This window comes from Alosa pseudoharengus, unplaced genomic scaffold (genome assembly GCF_046254945.1).
Source record: "Alosa pseudoharengus isolate Yale_2024_CS ecotype anadromous, Long Island Sound unplaced genomic scaffold, YU_APseudo_1.1 YU_APseudo_1.1_scf_24, whole genome shotgun sequence".
NCBI lineage: Eukaryota > Metazoa > Chordata > Actinopteri > Clupeiformes > Clupeidae > Alosa > Alosa pseudoharengus.
In genome coordinates this window covers 22,383,453-22,402,606 of record NW_027468689.1, presented here as the reverse complement: position 1 = coordinate 22,402,606, position 19,154 = coordinate 22,383,453, and the positions used below count along the sequence as shown (strand labels likewise).

The window sequence follows — 19,154 nt, the reverse complement described above, 5'->3', positions numbered from 1 at the left end:
GGCTGGGCCTCTGGGCCTGTACTGGCCCACGCACTATAAAACTGATCTGACTGAGTGTTGGCTGAATGTCGGCTGGGTCCCCGGGCCACATGTGGCCCATTAACTACCAAAAGTACTTGAAAATAAACACAAATCCAGAACTAGTAATTAAAAGCACAAGCTACTTTTATTAACAAGTTTGACAAACACAACCTTGCAAATAAAACAAACATTTCAAAATTATACAAGCTTTTACATATATACACTTTAGAAATTAAACAAGTTAAGATATACAATCTACTTTTATCTACAACAATCGACATCTTTCATATACAAAAACACAAACAATTAAACATTTTAAAACTGTATAATGATTCAAAGAAATAAATTATTCTAAACATTTACAGAAATATTCTATCTCTCTCCCTCACTCACTCACTCTAAAAGAGTAATTCCATTGTCAGTAGTTGTGGGTTGTGAGTTAAGTGTTGTGCTAGTGCTTTAAATTCTGTATTTTTGTACCATGTACCATGACCTACCCAGCTACATACATGCACACATACTCACTCTCAAAGTATTTTTCAATAGCAGCAACCTTTGCCACCTGCCTTCTCTTTCTGTTGCCGCTTCATTGTTGCCTCCACCAGTTTCAGCAGCACTACCAGCCGGGGGTGTCTCCAAACTGCATTTAGGTATAAAATAATATTATAAGATCATTATGAGGTCTAAAGCAAGATTTCAACATGTCATCTGTCAGAGAAGTTCTGTTTGTCCCCTCAAATATACTTACAGATAGCCACCTCAGCTCTCTGTGGGGGTTGATCAAAGAGTTCTTTCCATCCATCCTTCAATTTGAGATGCATGGACAGCATGTCATTTCAAAAGAAAAGAAAAAAATCATTAAACTATTTATCCTTTACTGTCTGACAAAATATTACTAAAGCCCAGTCTTGCCACTCTGCAGCTGTCTTGGTAACACCTCCCTGGTAGTTATTTTGGGCAACATTGACATTGTGTGATTGTTAAATGCTGATATATTACTAATGACAATCACCAAGAGCAAGACATATTTGTCAACACATACAGACCTGAAGCACAAAGGCTTGTGGACTTCTTTCACAAGAGCCTTGTGGGTGCTCCAGTTGGTTGGCCATGTTTTCAACAGCGCATGTTTCCTGCCCACTCCTGTTCTTTGCTGACATAATGGATGAGGCAAACCAAAACCATCTAAAAATGACACATCACAAAACACAGGCCTAGATGAAAGCTGATTCCTATGATTTGGCTCATCTAAACAAAAACGTATTACTTATTCTATTAAATCAATGTACAACTTACCAAGAGCTCTTCAGGTCTCCTGTTTTTCCAACACAAGAAATGGTTCACACATGTATACACGGGTAGCCTTCTTCATCCAAAGAAGTGCAGGCAGGTCTCTGGTCAGTGTGGCCTGGATTCTGAGGTGTACTAAAAAGTCACAGTAACGTTAGGTTAATGGAAGTATATGTGTTCAAAATGATTACATGATCATAAACAACCCCTCAGTATAAAATACAGAACGACCTTAAAATACAGATTTTGATGAGCTTTACATGACCAGGACAGGACCCACCCTGCTCTCTCTCTCTCTCTCACACACACACACACACTCTCTCTTAAGGCATACAGTCTCAGTCCTGCCTGCCTAGTGCCTAAAGTTGGATGGATAACGATGAAATGCCCAATTACCAATCGCTATATTCTAAGTCATGCAATACTGGTTAACTGTTAAGGAAGCTATTTCTAAAATGATTAGATCACACTTTTCTTTGAAAACCACATAATTATGCAAGTATAGCTAACGTTACAGCACTGAACGTTTTTGACTAACCACCAACACTGACGTTAACGGTAATTAGGCCAACAAAGTAGGCTATAAATCATAACGTATGTTACCGCTAGCTTCGTCATCGTCAAGGGGGTTAGATTGAAACACCCATTCTGCTACTTGTTAAACTTTGTCTGCAATAATAAGCCTACGTACATTCATAATGATTTACATGCAATAACAGGTAAAGGTAAAGTCGCATGTTACTTACCACATGCAGTGTCCAAAACGAGACAGTCCTGCTGTCCTGAGCCGTCCTGCTGGTTTCAAACTGAACAGTTGCTCTGCTCGTGGCTCTTCCACATGTAATGGGCCGACAGTCACTTTACAGAATTGGGCCATGTACGTTAGCGTCCGGCTGTCGCTAAATGTTTCATTTTTGCCGCCAATACTGATCATTGTTCGTTCCTGAAGTATCGGGCCACACACTGTATGAAATCCGTCTGCCGAGATTGATTCGAAAACTGGCAGTAGCCCATCAAACCCCAATCGGGCCAAATAAGACACTCAGTAATCAGCCCAACTACTGCGTGTCAGTGTCGGCCCATTCAAGGGGACAGTGCCTCAGCCGACCTGAAACTCCGTCGACAGTGGCAGCACTCAGCCAGGATCGGGCCGACTGTGTTTACTGTGCTTCAGCCGACTCGGACCTCAGCCGACACTGCCAGCACTCAGCCAGAATCGGGCCGACTATGCTTGCTATCTGGGAAGGATACTCTCCCAATGGTAAGTCAAATGTTTTAGCACAATGGCGTGGTCATATTGATTTACCTGCTTCAAGGATTGTGCATAAATGGTGACATTGAATTATTTGTACAGGTCCGTCAGGACACAGACGGAGACGGAGAGGACTGTGTGGGCACCTTGACCAGGCGCTGCAGACAGGCTCAGCAGTGGCCGCGGGCTTAGCAGTGGCGGTGTATCATCTGCCAGCATCGGCAGGTTCAGCATAGGCGGTGTATCGTCTTGCAGCAGCGGACCCAGGGCCCAGCAGCAGTGGCTGTGTATCGTCTGGGAACAGTGGACCCAGCAGCAGTGGTGGTGGATCATCTGGCATATGCAACAGGCTCGGCAGCACACACCAGTGGGCTCAGCGGCGGCAGTAGCAGCGGACCCAAGCGGCAGTGTATCATCCAGCAGTGGTGGCAGTGTGTACAGCGGTATCAGCAATGGCCCAAACTGTAGTAGCACCACCACCTGCACCACCTTTTCCCGCACAGATTCTTGTGAATCGCCCCCAGCACAGACTGCGACCCCAGCAAAGGGCGGGGGCGCTCCTCGTACCTCTCCCTCTCTTAAAGGAGAATTCCGGTGTGATATTGACCTAAAGTGTGTTGAAACATGATACCGAGTGTGAACGTATGTCTCATAGCCCATCTCGGCTTGTCCCCTGCACTCCAAAATCTGGCGCTAGTTAGCCGATGCTACCAACAGCTTTTTCAATGGTGGTGCTTCGGCATCGGGCTAGCCATGCAAATAAATCACTGTTTTACACCATTTACGAGGCTCAATGTATCTCCACACTTCATTGGTAGACTTCCGAGGGCCCTGACATTTAAAACGAGACATTGAGAACTTTGAAAAAGCACTGGTAGTTTACTTACAAGACGATTTATACAGACAGTATCTTCACGAAGTTTAGCGTTTGCAGCCATCTTGAATTTAGTCACGATAAGTCGAGCAACGAGTAAGAATGAACAGGTATGATAAGGGATCAGATTCCAAAAATAGAATAGTGGAAATGCATGGATTCCAGTTGCTGCTACTGAAAGAAATGTTTCATGTTTCAACACACTTTAGGTCAATATCACACCGGAATTCTCCTTTAATCCTCTCTCGGACAATGCCATGTCTTTATAGAAATGATTTTATCACACACACACACACACACACACACACACACACAGACACAGACACACACACACACACATGCTTTCACTCACACACTCACATGCACACGCACACACAGGCTTAGACATGCACGTGCACACACACCGCCTGTCACGCACACGGGTACACGCACAGACACACATGCACACAGACACACACACACACGCACACACTTTGCCTTCTTCAGCTTGTGTGCACAGACAAACACTCACACACACACACACACACAGGCTTAGACATCCATGTGCACACACACTGCCTGTCACGCATATGGGCACATAACACAAACACACACACACAGGCTTAGACATCCACATGCACACACACTGCCTGTCACGCACACGGGCACACACACACACACGCTGTCACGCACACAGGCGCACGCACAGACACACACTCACACTCACGCACAGACACACACTCACACTCAAGCAGAACACGGTCAGTCCTTCTGTAAGACATTACTCTAATGATAATTAAACAAAAATGAAGAGAATAACTGGAGAAGTACTCTTCCTCTGCACCGTTGCATTACATTATTATTTATTATTATTATTATTATTATTGCAGTATTTTACTGTGCTAAATTGAGCAGCATTTTCTACCATAAAAAACAAATGATATAAAATATTAAATTATATTTTACATTTACAGTGGCAAATTTGTTTAAAGAATTTCCAATGCCTTCCACTATTTCTTTTTTTTTCATATTTCTTAATGTTCCTGACGGGATTCGAACCATACCTTTAAAGTAAATAATTAAATAATACTGTAAAATAGATAATGATATGCACAGGGCAGAACAAAGCTTCAATCTGATTGGTTGATTGTCCGTTACAACTATTCGCAACTGGCCCCGGGCCAGGGTTCGATTCCCGGCCAATGCATCTTTATTTTTTGAAAATGTATATATTATTCCAATACTTGTCTTTCCTATAGGCTTTATCGATTACCACCAATAATAGAGCCAGTATGATCATTTTATCGTGGACACTGTCAAGCCTGCACGTTGCGCGTGGCGTGGGTGACGGTCTGACGGAGCCCCCATGCACTAGCGCCAGCGACACCGTGTTGAAAGTGTTAGTAGAAAATGGATAGAAAATGGGATTGACATGCTGGAAGTAGGCTACAGATATTTCAACGACCCTTTTCACCTGGTAATGTTGGAGAAAATGGAACTTGAGCATGGATGACGAGAAATCGCCATGGGAGGATGCGATATAGCCTATCTTCATAAAAAGGCCTATGAGTCAACGACTCGATGTAGGCTAGGCATATGTTTACATGGACAATAATATTCAGATATTAACCGAGTTAAGACCATATTCAGAAAACGCTGCCATGTGACTACGAAACGTGATGTAGCCTATACTCAAACTTACCTTAAATCACCCCTGAAAACCAGAGCCGGACAGTGACGGAGTAGGCCTAAGCCTACATTTACTTGAGTACAGTACTTGTAGTCAGGGGGCCTATGTGGTTTCTGTGGGATTGAAATGTTAATTTTTGGAGAGTGGTTGGACTGTCTTTAGAGGTCATTGAACATGGAGAAAAATTATGTTTTTTGTTTTTTTGTATTTTGTTTACCTGTTTTAACCCTATTTTTGTGAAATTGTATATTTCACTATAATTAACACCATAAATATTGCCTAAATCACTGGCTATGTTGAATAAAGTTCACAAAACAGTTATTTTATTATTTTCAACAGTATGATTGTATGTCAAACAATTAGAGATAAGATCAATAACCAATCAGTTTCACCAAATACACATACTCCATTGCTGAAAGATAGCAAAATCACTGAATCACAGATGAGACCTCAAACAACATTGAATTCATTTACATATACACAACATATTAGATCTCACCTCCACAATGTCCTCATCAAAATCTACAACTAGTGTACTAAACCCTATTTGTATTCACCTTCTTAAGACTGGTCTCCCCTTCCTGGATAATGTTTTGCTCTAGATTATAAATAATTCTGTCAGGGCATGTACCGCAGTCGTTTAAGACATCTGTTATTAAGCTCTCCCTCAAAAAACCTATAGCCTTGTATCTATACTGGTTCTCCTGGACCTCAGCGCTGCCTTTGACAGCATAGACCATGACATACTACTTAGGCTTGAAAATTTGATAGGCATCAAAGACTCAGCACTCACTTGGTTTAGATCATACCTTCCTAACCGTCAACAATTTGTACAGGTCCATAATAAACCATCTACCCAGATTATGGTAAAATATGGAATGCCTCAAGGCTCAGTACTGGGGCCCCTGTTGTTTAGCAGATGAGACATAACTATACCTCTCCATAAAACCTGATGAATTAACCCCGTTAGCCAAACTTGACACATGTAAGAGCTATAAAGACATGTCACATGGATGACAAATAATTTCCTGCTTTTGAACTCAGATAAAACAGAAGTCATGGTTTTAGGTTCAAAAAGATGAGGGATATCCTATCCACATCACATGCTACATATAGTGATCTTCCACTGACCTCATCCACAAGTGTTAAAAACCTGGGAGTTATAATTGACCAGGACCTAGCACTAAGTAATCACAAACAGATCACCAAAACTTAATTTTACCATTTAAAGAACATTTCAAACATAAGGAAGTCCTTCCCTTACCAGATGCCAAGAAATTAATGTTTTGTCATCTCAAGGATAGACTATTGCAATCCTATTGCAATGCTATTATGCTGGCTGTAATAATACCTGTCTAAAGAGCTAACAGTTTATTCAAAATGCAGCTGCTCACACACAAAAAAAATATGAACATATTTCCCCCATCCTAGCATCTTTACACTGGCTACCTGTTAAAAGTCATTGACTTCAAAATATTACTTATAGTTCTTGGTTGGTTGCCTGCATTGAAAGAGGACACCTCATGAAGACGCTCTTTTGTCTGCTTCTGACAGAAGAAGCACTTATCTATGCTGGAAGCAGCTGCTGCTGAACAAGTGTACAAAGTCCCTCTAGATGGACTTGATGCAGTTGCAGCAGGTTCAGAAGATGGTCTACCACGTCTTTTCTGAAGACACTGAGTCCTGCCTGCTTCACATTATTTCTAGTAGCGAATCTTAGCATGCTGCAGATGCTCACTGTTACAGGTGGATTTGTAGCAGTTCCTGTGCCAAACTGCTTTGTTCTCTTGTAAGATAACTGCACTGTAACAATGTAATCGTTGGCTGATCTGTGATCCCCATCTCTATACTCTCTCATGGACAAAAACAAGAAATTTGGCATATGTCTCTAGTGATGGTTCATTCACCAGTCCACACATATCTGCCACTGGATACATAGCCCAAAATCTGTTTCTTTTATGTGTGCCATCACCTGACTAACAGAAAGACACACCTCAGAATATAACCTAACTAGACTGTGCCACCATGGACTATGAAAATGTGCTTGCTCAAATGTAGAAGGCTAGAAGGTCACTAATATCACCAACCATGAAGAACAGAGCACTATGTGCTTCAGGTTATTCGATATTCTAAATTCTATCACTGCCAGCTATCATCAGCCAACTGTCAATGGTAGTCAGGGATGGATTACCTACCGGGCCCAAGCCCAGGGGAGACAAGGAGTCAGGGGGCCCAAGCCATTGCATGGAATCATTGCCTCAATATCAACACATCATATCAACATATAGGCTATGAATCTGATTGAATTAAATTATTGGTCATCCCCAAAATGCACCAGAATATAGGAAATCACATCAAATAAATTTTTAAAAATGTCCCCCGCAACAATTAGTGGGTGGCCCTTAATACATCTGGGCCCAGGGGCCTGAAAGTTCATAATCCATCCATGCTGGTAGTGTCTCTCTTTCTCTTTCTCTCTCTTACACACACACACACACACACCTGTCTGTTTGTCTATCTGATCCTTTACCCTTTCTTTTCATCACACTTACATAAGCTACGGAAGGCCTTACAGACTTCAGCTGGTACTATGTAAAAGTCTATTAAGTCTATTAAACTTGATTTAACAGAGATCTCTGCACTTTGTGCTCTGAATTGGTGTAGACAAGAACTGACAGAGCAGCCTAGGCCTACACTCAAGCACACTAATAGGCATGAATTGATTGTATTGATATTTAAGTATTATTTTTTTAGCGGACAATTTTGAGAATTTTAGGCACAATTTCTTGTTAAAGAGATCAATCATCAGCCTAAAAATGTTTTATAATGTTGTATTGTTTATGTGGCCCACTTTTGCACACCTTGTAGGCACCAAACCCTGTGTACTCTGTCCGCCTCTGCTGAAAACATATACCAAAACCACTTACAGTTTTTCTCGATCGTTTTGATGCTTGTGTCAACTCTGACATCACGTTCTCAAAACAGTAAACACTTAAAACATGCAGCAAAAGCAAATCTTGCCTTCCAACAACACATCCTGACGTCAAATTAGTGTGTGATTTCAATCAATCATTACACACTTGACAACAAAATGCAAAATATAGTTCTCAAAATGAGCATTTTTGTCTGTTCCATATCTTTCTCATTTTTCTGGTATCAGAAAAATTTGAAAAGACTAAATGTAATGAATAAAAAAATAATTGTAGGCCTATTCACTCCTCCCAAGATGTTACTGTATTGACATGTAAGACTTACAGTAAGCACAAGACAAATTTTTGGTAAATTTTTCATCAAAATAGACCTACAGTAGGCTAAACACCTTTTGTACTGTATTTTTTTTACCAAATAGGCTATATAATTTCTCTAAATGTGGCTTATATCCATACTTGCAAATAGCATCACAACAGACATGCCATCTCTTATGGATAATGATTGCTGCTGATTGAAGAATACAAAGGAGTTTCACACAGGTGTATCAAAGATTCAGACTTGTGCAAGGAATCTCTACCAACTGAAAATATGTTTTCCTTTTGGTTAGCACGGGGAAACCAGTTTGGGGACTTTGAATGACAATTGTGTTAACTGTTTTGCAAAAATGTGTGAGAAAAACTGTAAACCCAATGAAAATGTGTGAACACATTCGCAAGAGATAACTTCTGCTGTGCAAAGAAAGTGTTCATGAAGACCAAGTGGATCCCAGTTTTCTTAAGCAGGTCAAAGCAATCGAGAAAAACTGTATTGCCTTATTCTGAATAAGGTCATAGCCTACTCGGAATATGAATGTCCATGTAAACTAGATGCTCCACAGAGATGGAAGTCCTTTGTTCCCGCAATTAGACTGACTATGCTAGTATAATGGATTATATAGGTAACATGAAATAATGAATTCATGACGTAGTTCTGAAATTACGTCCTCTCACGAAAAAGGGCAGGTTCCATGGTGTAATGGTTAGTACTCTGAATCCAGCGATCCGAGTTCAAATCTCGGTGGAACCTACGGGTAGATTTTTACCGTTAGTAGCTACCCCTACTCGCAGGTCTTGTCAGTTTATAGGCTACCTCTGCTATTCACATAGGAATTGTCTGTAGTAAGACTGCTGTATACATTAAAGATGTGACGACATATCCAAAGGGTTACAAAGCCATTGCAACATAAATAGGGTAATGGCAAAAATGATAGCAAAACTAACATCCTCTCAAATGTAAGGCTGAAGTAACTAGCTGCATTTCTTTCTTTTTCCACTACTCAGTCATCAGACCCCAGAAAGAAGTAGGAGGTATAAGTAAAGTGCCCCTGCAGATGTTTTATCCATAAAACTAAAAAGAAAAAAACTGGCCAGCTCAAATTTCATTTCAGTGCATATGCATATAGGATGGACAGCTAGAGGAAAACAGCTGAATTTGACTCAGAGTGCCGTGGACCTTGATCAAGTAGGCTACTGAACCTTCCACAGCGGAATTTATCATATTGCGAAAGTGATGTTAATTACACATGACCATAAAACGTAAAAAAGACATATGTAGAAGTCAGCCATCCAAAGCTGCGCCATTCATTTATCAATGCATCATTTACAGTTCAGTCCGAGTCTCTAGTTTGAGGGGTCCTTATGTCTACCTCAATAAAGCCCTTTGTAAAGCAGCCCTGAGAAGAGACTATCAGAGTTGCCAACTTTCAAGGCTAATATATACAGTAAGGGGTGTGAGTGACAAAGATTGACCATTTCTTTCAGGCCAGCTTGGAACGGAACATAAAAGCAAGCCCCACCCTGAAATACATGAGAGTTGGCAACCATGGACAGTGACTGAAGACACTAAGAGACACTAAAAAGCCATCAATTAGCAAGCACGGAGCTGACCTGTTCTAAAACAGTTTTAAAACTACTTAAACGTAGCTTCTAGGAAGTGTGACTTCTTTTTGTAGTAAGAATTTTGACTTTAATTGTGTTCCATTTGGGAAAAAAAACATGAAAATGTACAAAAAGTAACATTCAAATTTTACACATATTCAAAAAAGTAATTAAAATAAAAGTAGCTTTGATACAACAGAATTGCTTTAACTATTTAGATGACTGTAAATAGCATCTCACTCAGAAAAGGAAACAGAGAGAGATGGGATATACATATAAAATCATGAGACACAGGCATATGGTGGACTTACAGAGAGAGAAAATAACCATACAAAAAATATGTAATTACATGATTGTTTTGCCACATGGGGAAATTTCTTCAAGTTACTCTTTAAGGTATGACAAGAGAATACTTTTTAAAAAAAGAAGTAAAAACTCTTTACGCCACATTTGGGTTATCATTCCATGTGAAGTAATAAACTTTAAAAAAAAACAAAAAACAATAATAAAATAAAAAAAAGTGGGTGCCGAAGCGGAACCACAAGACACATTCTGTTGACGGAGGCCCGTAGTGACAAACAGAACCTTCTTTCTTCAAAGACAACCCACTTCACTCCCTGAATCCCCTTCTATGATAAGACACATACACACACTCCCCACGTCACTGATGTGTACCATAATGTTCATCAGATGCATACACACAGATTCGTGCACACACTCACACAGACTCACACACCGACCCAGCCACCTGCACACACAAACATTTAGTCTCACACACTATCACACTCATTTCATCTTTACACTATTACAGATTGAACAAAAGCCAAAGAAAAAAAATACATGCAATTCCAGCATTATATACTACAGATTACGGTACAAAATAAGGCATTTCGTTGAGTTTTGCGTATATATATATATACGTGTGTATAAATGTCTGTGGGCCTGCTTATGTTTCTTTTCATGAGTACAAGGAATGGAACATTATAATGTCACTGTTTTTGCACTGCTTGTAAAAAAGACTGCTATTGAACATAGACGGATAATAATTCTTTTTTAAAATATATATTTATATATATTTATTATATATATATAAAAATCGATAGTGAAAAGCCGGTGAGCTGTGAAAGGGGAGGGGGTGTCAGAGTTAAGGTCACTCCATGACTTCACTGGCAGATACTGTGACGAGTTGGAGGGGAAGGTCGCCACTGGATAGGAGGTCAGGGGTCGCACCCTGCTGCAGATTGGTCAAAATGAGCGTGGTCCCGGCCCCTGTGATGATGCTGTCCCCAGGGGCGTCGGTGTCCGCTGAGCCCATCCCGGTTCCTGCACCTGATAGGCTCTTTTTGTTCTGGTGAGTTTTAATGTGTTTAGCCAGGTGGTCGCTCCGCATGAACCTCTTCGAGCATTCCGGACACACAAATTTCTTCTCCCCTGTCACAGAAGCAGAGCACAGAAACACACATGATAAGACAACAACGATACATCTGTTATGTTTATGTTTACAGTGCTTAGCAGACACTTTTATCCAAAGCAACTAACAAAGACAACATTACATTAACATTAAAATGAACAATTTAAAGTACAGTCAAATCTAAAAAAATAACAATATTAGTATTAAACTAAATACAATAACAGTATACAGTAACCATAAACCAACTAGAGCCCGACCGATATGGGATTTTGAAGGCCAATACCAATATCGACATTTAAGAGATTCAAAAGCCGATAACCAATACATCGGCCGATAGTAATTTTTAACCAAAACAATTTAAAAACATCTTCCATAACATTTTGATCAAGGTGTGACATCACATTATCTGTTTAAATAGGCCTAACTACCTGGTTTCCTAGAAAGGATCTTATACAGTATTTTTTTAAAATTAAATAAGTAGTGTATGGTCTTTTCACCTTTGATGAGGTAAAATGAACAGTGGACTAACTATGGATAACTGTGGATAACTTGTAGACCATAAAGGTTCATTGTCTTTACATTTAGCTGTGTTTGCTTGTTTGGCTGCATAGCATGCTAGTTTGTTTGTTAAACAGTGAAATTAAGCTACATTCACTAATGTCCAGCCTCTAAATGTTATGTGGCTAACAGTAGTTATAATGTGATAATGTAACCAGATTCCCCATCACATTATTAGCATCTTTATCTTTATAGTGTCAGAGCTGAGAACAAAGTTCATCTGACTTCTAGCATCATAATCAGTTGTTTGATAATGTCAAGACGAGGGCTCATTTGATTTAGTACCGTAATTTTTTTTGTAGTTTTCCTGAAAACAGTGTGTGGGTTTGTGTACAAACCCCTTCACATGTTAACAAGTACATGTTATGTGATTAATACCGTGTAAAAATATATAATCATGTCATAGAAACGTGGTGAAGTTGTTTAATAAGACACAAAATCCTGAATTTTAAACAATGGTCTATTAAGACCGTCGATTTTCTGCCTCCAGACGACCAATGTGACCGTCTGTGTGAGGTGTGTAAAAAGAGCACGTCAAAGAGTTATGTGTACCCGTACGTGTAAAAGAGTGTGTGTGTGTGTTCTCTCCGATGTGTAAAAGAATGCGTCTGAGAGGTGCGTGTGTACCCGTATGTGTTCTCCGGTGTCTCTGCAGCTCGTCGCTGCGTGTGAACCTTTTGCCGCAGAACATCCAGTTGCAGACAAAGGGCCTCTCTCCCGAGTGCCACCTCAGGTGCGCTCGCAGGTGAGACGTCTTCCCGTACACCTTCCCACAGCCCGGAATGTGACAGATGTGCTGCTTCTTCTTGCCCATGTTCGACCCTCTGACACACACGCAAACATATACAGTTAAGTATTACTGACAATTCAGATCAAACAAAGAATTCAAGCCAGTGTCAATGTAGCATCTGCTGCAATAATCAGCTTCCACTATAATCAATGGAACTGGCTACACTAAACGGAACAGCGGCACGTACATTTGAAAAAGTCGTCGAAAACAATTTTTACACTCCTTGAACAGAGTGCTTCAGTTGAGCACTTGGTGTAACCCGGGTGTGAGGCACTAAATCACGTATTTGGAATACTCCCCTGATGTGCACCCCCCTGGAACACACAGGGCACTGATTTGGTGAGTTGATCAGATCCTATCCTATTCCCTCTGCTCCTGCCTAGGGAGCTGTGCATCTAAAGTAGAAGCAAGTGGGATTTAGCAGACACTTGTATCCAACACAACAGGGACTTGCAACGCCGGGTTCAGGGTTCGAACCCAGGGTGACCCATTTCTCCACTATGCCAATGGCCATCTGTGTGTGACTGTGTGAATGAGGGCTTCACCTTCCTCCCGCCTCCTTGCAGTTGGGGCACGTACAGGCTACCCTGCGCAGCCTTTTGCCCTCCTGCCCCACGCCCTCCGAGTCCTCGTCCACCAAGCGCACACGGAGATTGGACAGGTCGTTGGTGTTGAGGGTGGAGTCTCCACTGAGCTGCCATTCTTCGGAGTCAGGCTCCTCCTTTATGTGTATATCTGATGGAGGCAGTAATACAGACAGACAGAGAGACATACATATATATATATGTATATATATATAGAGAGAGAGAGAGAGAGAGAGAGAGAGAGAGAGAGAGAGAGAGGACAGACAGGCAGAATTAGACACATTAGAAAGTGGCAAAAACAGAGAAAATTGACAAGCGAAAGTGTAATAAATTAGGAACACAAAAGCTGACTGTGTGCGTGTGTGTGTTTTACCCTGTACTAGTGCAACCACCCCCCCCCCCCCCCCGACACACACACACACACACACACACACACACACACACACTTCAGTGCTAAATTTATACTGGCCCTGGAATGTAGGTCCTCTGTGGATATTTTTAAACAGAGCTATGGCTAAGGCAGAACATTAACAGTATGCTAATAAAGACCAGATGGTACCAGTATTAGCATGGGAGTGTTTCTTTGTGTGGACTTGCACAACATACTGTAACCTAAGGCTGTGCATTGGAAGTCATTGGAATCGAATTTCAATTACAATGACTATGAAAACAACATAATCGAGTTATAAATCCTGTGCACTCCTTTACAGTGTACAGTGTAACTGTTGTATTAATACTTCTAACATTCTTTACATTCATTTAATCTTTTAGGGATGGCGTGTCCTCCTTAATCATTTTAAATCATGTTAAAGAATTGTGTCATCAATATTGAAAATGACGTTTGCCATAAAATCGAGCATCCCTAATGAAATCCTTATATAAATGTACAAAGACTGTCTACACAGGACATACAAATAAGTGAAACGACTTCATAGTACAGCCCATGTCAATTTATATGAAAATATGAGGATGCATTGTGTGTCTACATTTATGTAAGATTTTGAGGCACCCACTAAGGAAGATGAATATGAGTGCTAAAAGCAACTCTACGCATGTAAGTATGCACACTTTAGTTTCTTCATAAATATCACACATACAAACTCCATTGTTTGGTGTGGGTAGCAGTCAAGTGAGGTAGGTATGGATTCGTCAATGTGGATACTCACATGCATGCACCATTAAGTCCCAATTTAGCCAATAACTCAATAAAATATATCTCAAACTAGACAAAATTACTCCATTCACACACACAAATAAAAAACAAAAAACAGCAGCAAATTTCAATGATTTCCATAAGTCCATAATGTGTCTCCCTGAGTGTGTGTGTTGTTGATACCTGAAGGGCTATCTGTATCTTCCTGCTGGAACTGGGATATGGAGTTGACGGTGACTGTCTGCAGGTTGGGTATCTGTCCGGCGTTGGCTGTTCCCTGGCCCAGCGAGAGGGTCTGCACGGGAGCCAGTGTGATCTGGGAGGTCCCCGTGGCCCCCATGCCGTTTCCGGCGGCGCCCGCAGGCAGCTGGAGGTTCTGCAGGCCCTGCATGCCCTGCACCTGGAACGTCTGCCACTGGATCTGCCCCGTGGGGCTGACCGTCTGAGCCTGGATGAGGAACGTTCCGGGGTTGATGAGCTGGACGCTCTGGAGGGTCTGGGGCGCCGTGGTAACGCCGTCTGCTGTCTGGACCTGGATGAGCTGCGGCTGCTGTGTGGACGCAGTGGTGACCTGCAGCTGGTCCTGACCAGGCGTCAGGTCGCTGCTGGAGATGGCGATGTGGTTTTGCTGGAGGTAGGCCTCGGCCGTGATGGCTCCCGACGGGTCCTGCTGTCCGGCGGAAACGGCGGTGGCCTGCGTGAGCACGCCCGTGCCGTCTATCGTTTCGGGCAGCGAGGAAGACACGGAGGTCACTGAGGACGACGAGGTGGAGGAGGAGGAGGGGAGGGAAGTGTTTGGCACAAACATGTCCACGCCACTGTTGCTACCGTCGGCCAACACCACGTCCCCGCCCCCAACCTTCTCCGCACCGTCACCGGGCGCCTCGGCCCCTGGGGCAGTCATGATGAGCTGGCCATCGGCCGTGACGCTGGCTGAGATGGCCTGTGCACCGGCCAGCCCCAACGACTCCAGGTCCAAGCTGCTGATGGGCACGAAGGTGATGTTCCCCGGCAGCCCCATGGGCATGTTGGCCAGCACCTGAGCAGCGCCTGCCTGCCCGCCAAAGGTTGTGCCCGTCAGCGACACGCCCTGGATCTGCTGCGCCAGGCCCCCCTGGCTGCCGTCCGCCGGAAGGATGTGGAGGTCTTCGAGCTGCTGGCCCGCGCCCGTCCCGTCCCCAACGGTCACTGCCGCCGTCGTGGTGTAGCTGAGCTGGCCATCGGCCGACTGGAGCTGGGGGATCACTTGGTACTGGAGCCCGTTGGTGCCGCAACCGTCGCCCGTGCCCGCAGTCACGAAGATGGGCTGGCTCTGCATGCTCTGCAGGGGGAGCATGTACTGGCCATTGGAGGACACGACGCCAGTGGGGATGTGCACCACGCCAGGTTCCTCCTTCACTGTGGTGACAGGGGTCAGGACCTCCCAGCGGTCTGAACCTGTGAGCTGGATGGATGTCAAGTCTGTCGTCTGGGGCAACACACACACGCAACAAAAGATTATGGACTGACAAGGAGCTGTGTCCCCTGGTCATCAATTTACAATGCACTGAATACCCATGTTGATAACTGTGACCAAAAGAGTTATGTTCCTGTACGGAACACTAAATTCATATTGTGCAATGCCAGGTGTTGCAGGCATGCATCAGCAATACCAGAGATGCCATTCTTTGTTTATAGCTCAGTGCATCATCAAAATGAGTCTGAAGCTATCATTATAAGGAAAATAGAGCTGCATAATAATGCTTAAACTAGCCAAGCAAGGTGTTAATAACTCTCAAATTGTGAAATGAACTATACACTAATAAAAAAACTCTTTTCTCCACAGAACAACCAACAGATGCTTTGGGCACAGTTTAGCTAGTGATCCTTTTTTATCAATGTCAATGTTTCTATAATCATTTCAAAGCAGTCATGTAAAATGATTCATGCACCAGTATGTCAACAAAGCTTAATTTCACATGTGAATCTGCATAAAAGCGTGGATTTATTAGACACTCCATATCGATTCGTGTGAAAACATTACTACATACATGCAGCGCCAAGTATTTACAGAAAATCCATTAACCCGTCATTATGCTTATGCATCATTGCGGCTTTCAATTACAGTATCAAGAGGAGACTATAAACAATTAGTTAGAAAAACTTTGAAAATCATTGTAATGCACCCAAAGTGCCCATATGTTCAGCTTAAACAGTAGTAGCTAGGTACTTTGCACAGTGCAGTACATAGAGACTACAATTTAAAGCTCCAGGGCCTCCCTCATAGGGGTGGTGACACTACCAACGGGGTCCTCCCCTAACGAGGGGGTGACCCGGTCTGACCGCAGGTACCACGGGCAGAGGCAGCAGTGGCGGTAGCGTCCTACCCACTATGGGCGGGTTTAAATTGAAGAAAGTGGGTGGCCGTTAGTCCGGAGGCTCACAGGAAGTGTTCGACTTTTCCCCCCTACATCATATTTTAAAACGTGTGAACTTCACAAAAACACCACGCATTTGTGGGACATCCGACCGAAGAACAGGAGAAGAGAAACGGAATGAGAGATACCTGCTCCTGCCCGCCACTGGCGTTCTGCAGAAAGTCGCTTTGACTGCTGTCCACGTCCAAGGCAGCCATTTCCTCCTGCTTAACTGGCTGTTCGGGGGCTAAAGACAAACAGGGAGAGGGAAACTGAACAGAACAAACAATTTTCCGCTAATTGCATCCAGCAAGCTGGCGAGTAGAAGGAAAGTGAGGAGAAATATGTTGAAACTGTTCTTGTAAACATGCAATCAAAAATTAGAAAGGATTGCTCAACGGTTTCAATATTTCACTTTGTTAAAGTGTTGCTAGCTAGCTGGCTAACCAACTGCTAGTTGAGCTGCTGAAAAAGATTAAAGACTTAGCTTGCTTGCTAATGGTAGTGCAAACTCACCGGTGATGGTACGCTTCGATCGGGTTAAATGTTACGTACCAGTCATAGCGTGCAAGGTAAAAATCGGAAGAATAAATGTTCATTTAAACTCCAAACATGATTGCTTTAATCAAAGGCGGGCTCCGAAGGGGTATTCGAGTTGATTTTTTCTATTTTGATTGACGGTGCGGGAAACACAATAGGTGGGGCTTCCAAGCTTGACCGTGAAATTTGCGTCACGTACAGGAAGTCCCGCCCTTCTTCTTTGCTACAATTGGATACATGTTTTGATTGCACAAGTCCTCATTAGTGTGAAGACGTGTCAATCCTTTTTACGGCACCGACATTTCCTGTTTGTTGTTCACTCGAGAAGATACAAAATAGCTGGGAAACTAGTGTTCCTACACTGGAATTGTTCTCATATGCCAGGAAGTTACATCCACCAGCCCACGATCCATAGCCATTAGCACTGCGGCCATTATAACTCAGAGTCAGTGTTGCAATCACACTCTTATTGTTGTGCAATATCAACAAATGACTTATGAGAAATGACTCCCAAAAGTTGGTCAAAGGTTTTAGAGTTAGAATTCGCTTGGCCAAATTGAAGCCAGTTTAGTTTTATGGCCACAAGTTACTCTTTTGCTTTTGAAAAGACAAGTCGCATTCCACCACTTTCACAGTTCAAACGTGGCACTTTTAAGGCCATTAGCCAGCCTTCACGCTAGATCAGTGACCTGAAAGCAGTCTGTTTGTGATTTTTGATTCCGCTAAATGTTTTTTCTTTAGTCCTCTTTAGTTCTTAGTTCAGCTTGAATGATTAAAGTTATTCAAAGTAGAACATAGAGCTTGAAATGGAACATTAATGTATGTACCCCATATTTTGTGCTTGTAGCCACAATTCGTTTACAGCCTTAATAGGTAGTAATTTTTGTTATCAGTATCATTTAATTAGAAACTAACGCAAATAAACCATAGAAGACAGCTCACGTCGGCCTCCAGCAGGCCTAGCCTACCCATTTTACTGAAAAGCTTAAAAAGACAAAATAAACATAAATTGTTGCAAACAATGTAAAATTTAGAAATACAAGTTTTGAGCATAGTGGATCATGCGAAAGATTATACAAAATGGAGAATAACAGTTATAGTGCATGCATCTGTCGACACAGCTTCCTAAGAATGTTCTTATGAAAAATATTTCCTGACTCATTCTGATCAGTTGCAATCTGTCTTAAATTCTGATTAAATATCCAATTGCAGCGATTGTCTTGAGGTGAAAGTCTGATGGAAAACCTCTTATTGGTGGCTAAAGTTCAGTGGAAAAAGGTAGAACGTTTTTGAAGTGGAAAAATGAATGTAACGTTTGCTATTGATATCCCTGTTCTTGTCAATTGAATTACAGACTTCTGTGGTTAAAATGACGTTTCCCTCACTAATGTGTTTAAACTGTAGCCCCAATGTATGCAATTCACAATCCAAAGTAAAGATGAAATTGCACCATCAGGCCTACAAACCCGTTGTTTTTCATGATCCGACACTACCATCCGCATTAACTTAAATTAGGGCAGCATGAGTACAGCTATTCAGATGTCATGACATTCTTGTGTTCAAGAGCCAGCTCACAGAATAAATTAATAGTAGTAATAAAATATATATATGTGTGTGTGGGGGGTAATTGGGTGTGTAATAGATACAACAAAATGTAGGAAAATGTGTCGAAATGAAAGAGAGTAGGAAGTGTATGCTTTTATATTTCATTTCACGTAACAGTGTTGCCCCCCCTCCCAGTTGATCACCAAAAAAAGTAGTAGGCAGAC

General features: G+C 42.2%; 1 protein-coding gene and 1 long non-coding RNA gene across 3 annotated transcripts; both read right to left on the bottom strand.

Annotated features, from left to right (window-relative positions):
- Window positions 1–165: 165 nt before the first annotated feature.
- On the bottom strand, window positions 166–2,546 carry LOC143142007 (uncharacterized). Its single transcript, XR_012990853.1, has 5 exons — window positions 2,058–2,546; window positions 1,318–1,446; window positions 1,068–1,206; window positions 770–824; window positions 166–661 (listed from the first exon to the last, which is right to left on the bottom strand). It is a non-coding gene; the product is annotated as an uncharacterized LOC143142007 (long non-coding RNA).
- Window positions 2,547–10,008: 7,462 nt separating this feature from the next.
- LOC143142542 (transcription factor Sp3-like) lies at window positions 10,009–17,492 on the bottom strand. 2 transcript variants are annotated; one of them, XM_076303494.1, is made up of 6 exons: window positions 17,401–17,492; window positions 16,995–17,092; window positions 14,633–15,917; window positions 13,258–13,447; window positions 12,550–12,746; window positions 10,009–11,384 (listed from the first exon to the last, which is right to left on the bottom strand). In XM_076303494.1, the coding sequence occupies exons 1-6, from the start codon at window positions 17,405–17,407 to the stop codon at window positions 11,104–11,106; spliced, it is 2,058 nt and encodes a 685-aa protein (XP_076159609.1). In that variant the 5' UTR covers window positions 17,408–17,492; the 3' UTR covers window positions 10,009–11,103. The 2 variants fall into 2 exon arrangements, with proteins under 2 accessions (XP_076159609.1, XP_076159610.1); XM_076303495.1 differs by having other exon boundaries at window positions 10,010–11,384; window positions 17,362–17,489.
- Between the last annotated feature and the right edge of the window lie 1,662 nt (window positions 17,493–19,154).

Bases quoted from the DNA above. Each gene is read 5' to 3' on its own strand.
- LOC143142542 (XM_076303494.1), bottom strand. The intron at 13,448-14,632 runs GTATCAACAACA...TGCCTCCATCAG, and splicing joins AGATACAGATAGCCCTTCAG to ATATACACATAAAGGAGGAG. The intron at 12,747-13,257 runs GTGAAGCCCTCA...CGTGTGTGTCAG, and splicing joins TGCAAGGAGGCGGGAGGAAG to AGGGTCGAACATGGGCAAGA.